General features: G+C 38.8%; 1 protein-coding gene across 4 annotated transcripts; it reads left to right on the top strand.

The window, feature by feature from the left end:
* Positions 1-77: 77 nt before the first annotated feature.
* Positions 78-12,105, top strand: NDUFA5 (NADH:ubiquinone oxidoreductase subunit A5). Of its 4 annotated transcripts, none has more exons than XM_007531675.3 (5): positions 86-180; positions 844-888; positions 3,784-3,900; positions 8,069-8,134; positions 11,937-12,105. In XM_007531675.3, the coding sequence occupies exons 1-5, from the start codon at positions 160-162 to the stop codon at positions 12,036-12,038; spliced, it is 351 nt and encodes a 116-aa protein (XP_007531737.1). In that variant the 5' UTR covers positions 86-159; the 3' UTR covers positions 12,039-12,105. The 4 variants fall into 4 exon arrangements, with proteins under 4 accessions (XP_007531739.1, XP_007531737.1, XP_007531738.1 ...); XM_060196502.1 differs by lacking the exon at positions 86-180 and adding an exon at positions 435-458; XM_007531677.3 differs by lacking the exon at positions 3,784-3,900 and having other exon boundaries at positions 78-180.
* The last annotated feature ends 229 nt before the right edge of the window (positions 12,106-12,334 follow it).

The following is a 12,334-nucleotide window of genomic DNA, read 5'->3' as shown; positions in this document are numbered from 1 at the left end:
CCCTTTGGGGGCGGGCGGGGCGGGACAATGCTCCGAGCGGATCCCGAGGGGGAGGAGCCGACGCTGGAGTCCGTGACGGAGTGGCGTGCTCGGCGGTGGATTGAGCGGGTCTGGCCCAGGTTCCCAGAGGGCTGCGCGTGTTGGCTTGCCGGGGCTGTCATGGCGGGTCTGCTGAAAAAGGTAAGGCGAGTGGAGGTCACTGGAGAAACTAAGGCACAGTGTCAACCGATGGCCCTTCATCCTGCTGCTGGCCAGCGCGGACATAACTATGCTTCTTGGCTGCTTCTTCTGTGGTGCTCGGGGGGACGGGGGGGGGGGCAGTGATCAGTCGAGTGGTCCCGTGCAGAGGCAGAAAAGCCAGAAAGCGGCACCGAGGGGTCCATAGCTGTTTGCAGACCAGTTTTAGCCAGTGGGGTTAGTGGGTTTGCTTTTGACTAGCGTAGTTATGCAAAATTATGGTAAACAGCAGATTTTTACTCTTATACTTCCTATTTGTTTTTAAAATTTTTATTAGTGATTTAATAATGCTTAATAAGATTGTAAGGTAACAGGGGTACAGTTCCATACAATTTCCACCACCATTTTCCGTTTCCCATCTCCTCCATTGGAAGCTTTCTTATTCTTTAACCCCCTGGGAGTATGGACCAGAGATCTTTATGGGGTGCAGAAGGTGGAAGGTCTGGCTTCTATAACGGTTTCTCCTGGACACGGGCGTTGACAGGTCCATCCATACCCCCAGCCTGTTTCTGGATTTCCCTAGTGGGGCAGGGCTCAGGGGAGGCGGGGTTCCAGGACACATTGGTAAATTCACCAATAGCAGAATTTTGTTTTGTTTTTGAACAGACCACTGGCCTAGTGGGATTGGCTGTGTGTGACACTCCACACGAGGTATGTGCCTCTTTTCTTCATACCTGAGTTCCAAAGGAAGAAGAGATTAATGCAGTCTTGGTAAAAAAAAAAAAAAAAAAAAAGATAACGGTATACGGATATTTCAAGGTCAAAGTTGCAACTCGTTGTGACCTCAGAAGAGTGGTATCAACTTCACTGAACCAGTATCACTCCATCCCTCCCCTGCCCATTCCCTTTCTGTAACCATTTTTCTTGTTGACTTTTTCTGCTGCATTTTTGAGACTTCACTTGTACATGTGAGTGACCTTCCAAATCTGTATCGTTATTTTTCCACCTCATTCACACATCACCACTTCTATTTAGATGCCTTAGACTCTGTGCTCTTTCACCGATCAAAGATCTAGTGATTGTCCTCATTACTGTCAGTTTATTCCTCCCTTCTAGTAGGTCTTTCCTGTAAGTATTCAGGCATATTTGTATCTAAAGCAAACATTCCCCTCCCCCCATCTTTCTGTTTCCATTGATAAACATACCATTTTTCTCCTTTTATAAGAGAATTTGTCACCGTTTTCTCTTATCTTTCTAAAGGCACTCCAGACAAGTTTGCTCTTGACTGTACTTCTTTTTTCTTTTTTAAATATTTATTTATTTCCTTTTGTTGCACTTTTTTTTTTATTGTGGCAGTTATTATTGTCGTTGTTGGATAGGACATAGAGAAATGGAAGAGAGGAAAGGAAGACTGAGAGGTCGAGAGAAAGATAGACACCTGCAGACCTGCTTCACTGCCTGTGAAGCGACTCCTCTGCAGGTGGGGAGCCAGGGGCTTGAACCGGGATTTTTACGCAGGTCCTTGCGCTTTGCACCACCTGCGCTTAACATGCTGAGCTACTGCCCGACTCCCTTCTTTATTTTTTTTTAAATATAGAAATCAGTGTTAATTATGCTGGACTTGTGTATCCACAAAAAACTAGGCCCTGTGCACATTGCTACTTGACCTTTTCTGCAGTTATCAACTTTACTAGATTAATACATAATAAGCTTAACATGTCACTTTTTCTTTTGTGTATACAGAAAGTACAGCTTGCTTGGATTATCAGCTGACTCTTGAGCAGAAGTAGCAGATTTGATTTTTTTAAAAAAAATTATTAGTAATCTAATAATAATTTACAAGATTGTAAGATAACAATAGTATAGTTCTCACCATCAGAGTTCCGTGTCCCATCCCCTCCATTGGAAATACATTAAAAAAAAAATACAGTGCCAAAGTTTATAGAGATTACATTGACAGTAGCTTAATATGTAAAAGGATTTGTTTGCTAAACATATGATACTTGAAACAATCCTAAGCTCTGACTCAGATGCTAGCGGTGGAGGTCTGCATAGTGGTGTGCTGTGCTATAGCTTAGTTTCTTCACTGATGTTGACGCCGTTCTGATGAGCACCTTGTACAGACACCACGATGTCCTAGTGTCAAGACTTGGAGGAAATATATCAGGGAAGTAAGTTTGCCTGCGCTAGTTCTATTCCTTTTTTCCTTTCTTTCTTTCTCTCTTTCTTTCTTTCTTCCTTTCTTCTTCTCCTCCTTCTTCATCTTCATCTTCTTCTTCTTCTTCAGTATTTATCCCTTTCTTTCTTCTTCCTTCAATTCTTTTTTGTTGCCCTTGTTTTTATTGTTGTTGTTATTGATGTCATCATAGGACAGAGAGAAATGGAGAGAAGAGAAGACAGAGGGAGAGAAAGATAGACACCTGCAGACCTGCTTCACCGCCTGTGAAGTGACTCCCCTACAGGTGGGGAGCCGGGGTCTCAAACCAGGATCCTTATGCACAGACAATTACTGGAGTCTTCTGCTGGTCATATAGTTACAAGAAATAGAAAAGGAATAAATAGAATCTACTACTCTTGGCAAAACTTTTTTATTCTTCCTATCTGTTGTTAAAATTAAGAGTAAGTCAGAGTGAATATAGCCTATACATTTAGATTCTGTGTCATCTTACAATAACTAAAGTAGTACAGCTAAATGTGGTTTAAATGTACAGACTTTGTTTAAAATTTTTTTTTTAATCTTTATTTATTTACTGGATGGAGACAGCCAGAAATTGAGAGGAAGGGGGAATAGAGAGGGAGAGAAACAGAGACACCTGCAGCCCTGCTTCACCACTCATGAAGCTTCAAGCAGGTGGGGACTGGGGTCTTGAACCGGGTCCTTGTGCATTGTAATGTGTGCTCAAACAGGTGTGCCATCACTCAGCCCCAGTGTGCAGACTTTGTAAAGAAAAAATGCTTACTGGAGACTCTCAAATGTGGTGTGTGTGTGTGTGTCAAGATGTGGGGTGTGTGTGTGCATGCATTTTCCCTCACCTGTTTATTGACTATTTGGAGTTAACTATGTGCCTTTTCCCTCACCTGTTTATTGACTATTTGGAGTTACTACCAGCAGTTATTTGTAATACTGTGGCAATGTATCAGAACTTTGGTCATGAAAATAGAATGGTAGTGCAGTAGTGAGCTTTAAGCATCTCATTTCCCATTTCCACCCTCAGTTTTAATAATCTTCTTGCATTTGGTTAGTGTGCACTATAGTAGGGCTTTATCTTTTATAAATTTGTATTCTGTGATACACTCCACATTGCAATTTATTTCCTCTTTTTTTTTTAATACAGTACACTACTGAGTACACATTTAAAAATATATTAAAATTTTGTAAGTGATGCCATAAGTACTGGTGAAGACAGTTTCTTGTTTATTGACAAATGGTTTATGGATAGGGTTTCAGTTTTTTTTTTTTTCTCCTAAGTTTTAAAGGAGAGCATAGACTTTAAACTAGAAAGAAAGTTACAAAACTGTTTTTTTTTTAAATCTGACATTTTTAAAGTGCTTCACTAAATCTTTATGCTTTAAATTATGAAAATGTGTATGATTTGTGTGTTTCAGAGACTAAAGATATTGTATGCAAAGATTCTGGATGTTCTTGATCAAATCCCTAAAAATGCAGCATATAGGAAATACACAGAGCAGATTACAAATGAGAAGCTTAGCATGGTTAAAGCGGTAAGTAGCTGGCTTTATTTTCTTGGGCTTATGATATTCAATGGAACATTTTTCCCTTCTCTCTCTCACATACACATATTCAGTTATTTATTTATTTATTTATTTTACTTATTTTACACACTTCCTTATTTCTGTTCTACTTTCTTCAATCATTCCTCCCTTTTATTTAGCAGTCTCCTGTTTGCAGTTACTCTCTGCGAATACAAGGTATTCCTAAATACTGGAGTGAAAGAGTGAGATCAAATTCCTTCCCTAAGTTAACACTATAATTAACTTTAAAAAAACTATGAGAGAAAGAGAGATACCAGAACACTGTGATAGTTACGGCATTCTCTTTATTTTGGTTTTCTTCTTTTTTTTTTTTTTTTAAATATTTATTTTATTTATTCCCTTTTGTTGCCCTTGTCGTTTTATTGTTGTAGTTATTATTGTTATTGTCGTTGTTGGATAGGACAGAGAGAAATGGAGAGAGGAGGGGAAGACAGAGAGGAGGAGAGAAAGATAGACACCTGCAGACCTGCTTCACCGCCTGTGAAGCGACTCCCCTGCAGGTGGGGAGCCGGGGGTTCGAACTGGGATCCTTATGCCGGCCCTTGTGCTTTGCGCCACCTGCGCTTAACCCGCTGCGCTACAGCCCGACTCCCGTTTTCTTCTTTTTTTAAAAAAATTTTTTATTTTATGTATTTATTCATTTATTATTTATTTATTATTGGATAGAAACAGAAAGAAATTGAGAGAAGGTGGAGATAGAGAGGAAGAGAGATACCTACAGACCTGCTTCACCGCCTGTGAAGCGACTCCCCTGCAGGTGGGGAGCTAGGGACTTGAACCAGCATCCTAACCAGTCCTTGCGCTTTGTGCCATGTGCACTTAACCCACTGCACTACCGCCTGACTCTCTATGTATTTATTTTTAGTGAGAGAGAGATATAGAGAAACATACAGGGAGAGACCAGAACACTGTTCAGTTCTGGCTTATGGTAGTGCAGGGAATTGAACCTGAATTCTCAGAGCCTCAGGTATAAAAGTCTTTATAAAAGTCCATTATGCTGTCTCCTGAGCCCTGGTTTTTTTTGTGTTTTTTTTTTTTTCCTATCTTGTTGAGCATCTCACATACAATGTGCGTAGCTCTTTTTTAGTCTCTGTCTCTTCTACCCAGTAGTTTTCTTTTAATCCTTTATTTTTCATCTATAGTACCTCAATCTTCACCTCTTTTTTTTTCTTTGTTTTATTTTTGCTTCCAGGGTTATTGCTGGGGCTTTTAGTCCCTGCACCATGAATCAACTACTCTTGAAGGCTATATTTTTTACCTTTTGTTGCCCTTATTTTATTATTGTTGTGGTTATTATTGTTGTTATTGATGTAGTTGTTGGATAGGACAGAGAGAAATAGAGAGAGGAGAAGAGAAAGACACCTGCAGACCTGCTTCACTGCTTGTGAAGTGACCCCCCTGTAGGTGGGGGAGCCCGGGACTCGAACAGGGATCCTTATGCTGGTCCTTGAGCTTTGCACCATATGCATTCAACCCGCTGCTCTACTGCTGGACCTGTTTTTTTTTCTTTTTCTTTTTCTTTTTTCTTGAGTAGAGAATATGTTTTGTTTAAACAAGTTTGTTGGAAATGACTAAAAAAGTGCTTTATACAAAATAGGATCAAGTGCATCTCTTAAACCCCAATTTTTTTTGAGAACTGTTATTAGGACAGGGAGATAGCATCATGGTTATACAAAACGCTTATATAGTATTAAAGGTTCTGAGTCTCAGGTTCAGTGCCCAGCACCACGATAAGCCAGAGTTGAGCAGTGCCCTGGTGAAAAAGAGGCAGGAGGAGGGGAGGGAGAGAACTGTTATGAAGTTAATACTTGTGTCTCTCACACACAAAGTTTCTGTATTGAAGCTGTAATCTCACATTTATTGAATAAAGGATTAAAAAGAATTCTGACTTTTTTTTTTGGCTCCAGGGTTACTGCTAGGGCTCAGTTCCTGCACTATGAATCCACTGCTCCTGGAGACTTTTTTTTTTTTTTTTAGATAGGACAGAGAAATTAAGAGGGGTGGGGGAGATAGAGGGAGAGGAAGATTGACACCTGCTGACCTGCTTCACTACTTGTGAAGCAACCTCCCTGCAGGTGGGGAGCTGGGGACTTGAACTCAGATAATTGTGCTGCCTACTACGTGCGCTTAACCTAGTCATCACCATCTGGCTCCCTTCCACAGGTTTTATAGGAAAGCAATGCAATTTGTTTTGGAACTTTCAATTTTAGCTTTGTAACTGTGGTAGTAATTTGCTGATTAAAGTCTCTTCAGGGGAGGGGCCTCAGCATTTCTTTTGACTTCATGATTTCATTAAGGAAAATTGACTAAATATATATATTTCTCCATCACAGAGTAAGACTTTTCTCTTTTTCTTGTCATGAGGCAACTCTTTTTCTACTTTGTTTCTCCGTAACTTTTCTACCTTCTTGTCATTTCTTTATTTCTCTTTAGGCTAGCTCTGTATTGTTTTCATTATGATAGCCTCAGAGTGTATTTAACTTGTTTCTTTCTTCATTGAAAAATAAAGTTGTATCTTTATATTTTCCTTCAATTTTGCCTAATTAATCTTTTTTTTTTTTTCTCTCAGCCTATTCAGTCAAAGAATAGTTCACTGCCATTACTTTCATGACTTCTAAAAACACCTTTCCTCGGATCTGGGTTATTATATTTGCCTTGTAACCAGTTGTTTTATATTATTTTTGTTTGTTTACTTAGAGTTTTATCAGACTTCCCCTCATGTCCCATATGCCAAGATTGATTATGTATTTATTTCCTTTTGTTGCCCTTTTTAAAAAAAATTTCTTTATTGGGGAATTAATGTTTTACATTCAACAGTAAATACAATAGTTTGTACATGCATAACATTTCCCAGCTTTCCATATAACAGTACAACCCCCACTAGGTCCTCTGTTATCCTTCTTGGATCTGTATTACTTTGGTGCAATTGGCGAATTCCAGTTCAGGTTCTACTTGTGCTTTCTTTTCTGATCTTGTTTTTCAGCTTCTTCCTGAGAGTGAGATCATCCCATATACATCCTTCTGTTTCTGACTTATTTCACTTAACATGAATTTTTCTCAGATTGATTTTTTTTAAATATGTAAATATGATCCTTTTAAAAAACCCTGCTGGGGGCTGGTTCACTTAACATGAATTTTTCTCAGATTGATTTTTTTAAATATGTAAATATGATCCTTTTAAAAAACCCTGCTGGGGGCTGGGTGGTGATGCAGTAGGTTAGGCACATGTGGCGCGAAGCGCAAGGACCAGTGTAAGGATCCCAGTTCAAGCCCCCACCTGCAGGGGGATCACTTCACAGTAGAAGCAGGTCTGCAGGTGTCTATCTTTCTCTTCCTCTCTTTGTTTTCCCCTCCTTGCTTGGATTTCTTTCTGTCCTACCCAACAATAACAACAACAATAACAATGATAAGCAATAAAAGGGGGGAAAATTAGCTTCCAGGAGCAGTGGATTTGTAGTGCAGGCACAGAGTCCCAGCGATAACCCTGGAGGCAAAAAAAAAAAAAAAAAAAGAAAGAAAAACTGCTATGATTTCCTACTCATTGTTTTAAAAATGTTGAGTTTAAGGATGTCCACTGAGCTGTTTGTATGAAAGGCAACAGTTACCATTATCTCTGATTTTGATGTTTAACCTTGGGACCACTGACTTCCATGGCAAAGTACTCAGCAAGCCCCTCCACTATCTTCTAGCTTTATGTTATCTTCTCTATTTTATCTTGTCATTTGCCATTGTATATCATATACTTCACTAATCCCAAACTGTTGGTGAGTAAGCATCTTAAGCTTTTGTTCTTTGAGTTTTCTCTTTCACTGTGAAGTGCCCTTACCTTATCTGTGTGACAGTTTTCACTTCCTTCTTAAGATCTGCTACTTCCTTGAATAGTGTTCCTCCTTTGCCAAGTGCAGGTTTGAACTCAGCCACTGGCCTCTGCTGCACTGGAAAAAGTTTAGGGGCTGTTGTGTCTTTTTGCCACTGTCTCTCCTTCTCCCTTTTCCTCCAACTCTCCCTTCCCTTCTCCTTCCTGCTCTCACACTGTGTTTTGAAAACTTAGGATATTGAAACATTCATGCAGTAGACCACTTTGTTAAATTTTTGTTTTCTTTTCTTGAAATTATAGGAACCAAATGTGAAAAAATTAGAAGAACAACTTCAGAGTGGCCAAATAGAAGAGGTGATTGTTCAGGTAAGGAAAAAAAAATGAAACTTAAGATATTTGACATCAGATGTTTAGAGACACAGTGTATAAATGCACAAAACTGAAACTCTAGAAAGGAAGGAAAACTAAACTTTATTTTTATCAACTTGTCAAATATAAAATATATCTGATGTATATATATAATATTTTGTTCTTTTTTTGATAATATAGTGTTCTTTTTTTCTATTTTTTAATCACTTTGCTAGGGGAATGATGGTCTGCAGTGCAGCTGTTGACACATGGGTACAGTTTCTCGTCCCCTTGTGAAAGTTTTTGTAGAACACTATCACCTCCAGCTGAGGGTCTTTTTTACATCATCAAGCAATAGACGTCCAAGGTTCTCTTCAGAGGTTCCCTCCCCCCTCCTTCCCCTGAACCTTCTGCTTTGATGCTTTACACAATACCTAATCCAACTTTAAGTGAGATAATTTGGTATTTGTCCTCTTTTTGGCTTCCTCACTTAACACAATACCTTCAAGTTCAGTCCAAGATGAGGCAAAGGAGATGACTTCGTCACTTTTAATAGCTGAATGGTATTCCATTGTGTGTGTGTACCACTTTTTTTTTTTTTAAATGCAAGGGGGTGGTTAGTGGTTTATAGTATAGTCTTGAATGCACAAGCATACCTCTCATCATCTCTCCTTGATTGGTGTCTAGGAGACACTATAGGATCCACTGTCTCTTCTTCATGTCCCTGTCTGTCTTTCCCCAGAGTCCTTTGCTTTGGTGCAATATGCCATACTCAGTCCAAGTTTCAGCTTATGTTTTCCCTTTCTGTTCTTAAGTTTTGCCTATAAGTGAGATCACTTGGTATCAGTCTTTCTCTTGCTGGCGTATCTTACTCAACATGATGCCTTCAAGTTCTGATCATACAATTGCAAAGGAGATGACCTCATCATTTCTGACATACCACTTATTTTTTTAGCTGCTCAGCTGTCCTTGGACATCTGTGTTGTTTCTGAACTTTGGCTATTATGAATTGTGCTGCTATGAACTTAGGAATACATAGATCTCTTCTGATGGCTATTTTTGTTTTCTTTGGATAAAAATCCTTAAGAGAAATTGTTGGGTCAATTTTTAGCAGAACCTATTTTTAAACTGTATGCCAGGTGAATGCTCATCATTGATTATAACTTGACTTTATGAAACTTCCCCTGGAAGTCTAGAGTTGATATTTTGAAGTAGTACCCTTAGTTCAAATTAGTAACATTACTATAATTTTTATATATCTAGCTTTTAAGATAGAATTATTGGGTTGTTTGAAAAGTCATGACACATTTTTGCATAGAAAAAAATCTATCATGACTTTTCTGAAAGTCCAGTATTTAAAGTTTTAAAGACTTGATATATATAATTGTAATCAGCACTGCTCAGCTCTGGCTTACAGTACTGCTGGCTTTGGGTTTTGAATATGAGATCTTGGATCTTCAGGAATGAAAATTGTTTACATAACCATTATACTGTTTCCACAGCCCTTATTGTTATTTCTTTTCATGGAGCTAGGACCTTACACAAGTGTAATATCACCATTCTGCATCCTCTTTTTCTCAGTCCCATAGAGACACACAGAGGAAGAGGAGTGAGCAGGACCGTAACACTGGAACTTCCCCGAGTGTCGTGGCAGTCTCTTCCAGTGCTAGGTCTCCAATCTAAGTCTAATGCCTGCCATATCATACATCCTACCCAGTGAGCTACTATTTCAGCCCAGTGGATTTAAATGCAGATTTTTTAAAATCACAAGTGTACATTTGGTTTTTTTGGCTGTTGTCTTTGAATTAACTTTACTGGAGAGAGAAATTATTTTAGTTGCATACTGTATTTGAGAACTCGATTTCTGATAGTTTTCCAAACACTAGCCCTGACAAATAATATTAAATAATAAAATATAAGCCCTATTATGAAGGAACATTGGAATTGGGGAAGTTCTCATTTACTTTATTAATTGCTTTTAGAATCCTTTAATTAATATATTAAACTATGAGAGAGAACCAGAGCATAACTTTATCATATATTATATGGTGAGGGGCCAGGTGGTAGCGCACCTGGTTGAGCATACATGTTATAATGCACAAAGACCCAGGTTCGAGTCCCAGTTCCCACTGCAGGAGGAAAGCGTCACAAGTAGTGAAGCAGTGCTGCAGATGTCTATCTCTCTTTCTATCCAACCCTTCCCTCTCAATTTCTGGCTGTCTCTATCCAATAAATAAAGATAAAAAAAAAAATTTAAAAAGTTAAAAGCCATTGGTACAGGTAAAATACATACTTTTTTTAAAAGAATTTTTAAAGTTTTATTATTATTATTATAATTTTATTTACTGGATAGAGACAGCCAGAAATCGAGAGGGAAGAGAGTAATAGAGAGGGAGAGACAGAGAGACATCTGCAGCACTGTTTCACCACTTCAAAGCATTCCCCTTGCAGGTGGGGGCTGGGGGCTCGAACCTGGGTCCTTGTGCAAAGTAACGTGTCTTCTCAACCAGGTGCTACCACCCAGCCCTTCTCTCTCTCTCTCTCTTTCTCTTTTTAAGGGAACTGTAGTGGTATATGTATACAGTAATTTCTTTATTGGGGGATTGATGGTATACAGTTGACAGTAAAATACAATAGTTTGTACATGTGTAACATTTCTTAGTGTTCCACATAACAATTCAACCCCTACTAGGTCCTCCTGTAGGGATATATTTAAAGAGGTAGTATCAGATCTATGTGTATAAACTAAAGATTATATATACGGGAAACACAGAAAAAATGCAGTAGTGGGGAGTCAGGCGGTGACGCAGCAGGTTAAGTGCACGTGGAGCAAAGTGCAAGGACCAGCGTAAGGATCCTGGTTTGAGCCCCCGGCTCCCCACCTGTAGGGGAGTCGCTTCAAAGGTGGTGAAGCAGGTCTGCAGGTGTCTGTCTTTCTCTCCTCCTCTGTCTTCCCCTCCTCTGTCCATTTCACTCTGTCCTCTCCAACAACAACGACATCAATAACCACAACAATGTTAAACAAGGGCAACAAAAGGGAAAATAAATAAATAAATATAAAAAAATTAAGAAAAAAATGTTAGAAATATGTCCACAACACGGATGCTCTTCAAATCTGTTTTAGAGCTTTGCATTTTTATTCTGCTTATCAGTGAATTTGTAAGTAACAAAGAGGTGGCACATGGGACATAAAGCATTGGATGCACAAGCATGAGGTCCTAAATTCAGTCTGGGCATCATATATGTCAGAATAATATTCATTCTCTGTCTCTCTTCTAGTTTTTTCTCTTTCTAGTAAATAAATCTTTAAAAATAATGAAGACAGTGTTCTAGTAAATATGGCACACTATTTCTTCAGAAGGAAAAACAGCATGTTCTTGAATAACACCACCTCATCTGAATGGTTTTTTCTTCTTATTTATTCATTTATTCCCTTTTGTTGTCCTTGTTGTTTTATTGTTGTAGTCATTATTGATGTCATCATTGTTGGATAGGACAGAGAAAAAAGGAGAGAGGAGGGGAAGACAGAGAAGGGGAGAGAAAGACACCTGCAGACCTGCTTCACCGCCTGTGAAGTGACTCCCCTGCAGGTGGGGAGCCAGGGGCTCGAAATGGGATCCTTTCACCGGTCCTTGCGCTTTGAACTTTGATAGTGGGAATGGTGTAGAATTATACCCCTATCATCTTATAATCTTAAATCACTATTAAGTCATTAATAAAAAAATATAGTACCTTTGATAGTTGAATTTGTTATTTACCTATTGCAAAACTATTAAACTATGTAATCAAGTAATTTTTTAAAAAAATTCTTTATTAACAGGCTGAAAACGAACTAAGTCTGGCAAGAAAAATGGTCCAGTGGAAACCATGGGAGCCGTTAGTAGATGAACCTCCTACCAACCAGTGGAAGTGGCCAATATGATCATCATAAAATGACTTGTGTGCTGAGGAGAAACTGATATAATTAAATGCCCAGATTTATTAAACTATTTCCAAATTACTGGTATTTTATAATCAAGAAAACAGATTTAAAAGATAACTAGGAGACTTGGAGATTATGGAAATTTTAAATGTTAATCCGTTTTTTATTTGTAAGATAGTCATCAAAATTATTTCAGTGCCTGACGAAGTCGCTTAGTTGGGAGAGCATGAGCTTTGCATGTCTGCGGTTCCCAGTGTGACGCCCAGCACTGCCTGTACCAGAGTGGTAATGTGGCT

Source organism: Erinaceus europaeus, chromosome 8 (assembly GCF_950295315.1).
Source record: "Erinaceus europaeus chromosome 8, mEriEur2.1, whole genome shotgun sequence".
Taxonomy (NCBI): domain Eukaryota; kingdom Metazoa; phylum Chordata; class Mammalia; order Eulipotyphla; family Erinaceidae; genus Erinaceus; species Erinaceus europaeus.
The sequence above is the reverse complement of the archived record's forward strand: the minus strand, read 5'-3'. Positions and strand labels throughout refer to the sequence as shown.

What these genes read in the sequence shown, in the direction of transcription:
- NDUFA5 (XM_007531675.3), top strand. Translation starts at nt 160, where the DNA reads ATGGCGGGTCTGCTGAAAAAG. An exon ending in TGGCGGGTCTGCTGAAAAAG is followed by an intron (nt 181 to 843) that starts GTAAGGCGAGTG and finishes GTTTTTGAACAG; the next exon opens with ACCACTGGCCTAGTGGGATT. An exon ending in TGTGTGACACTCCACACGAG is followed by an intron (nt 889 to 3,783) that starts GTATGTGCCTCT and finishes TGTGTGTTTCAG; the next exon opens with AGACTAAAGATATTGTATGC.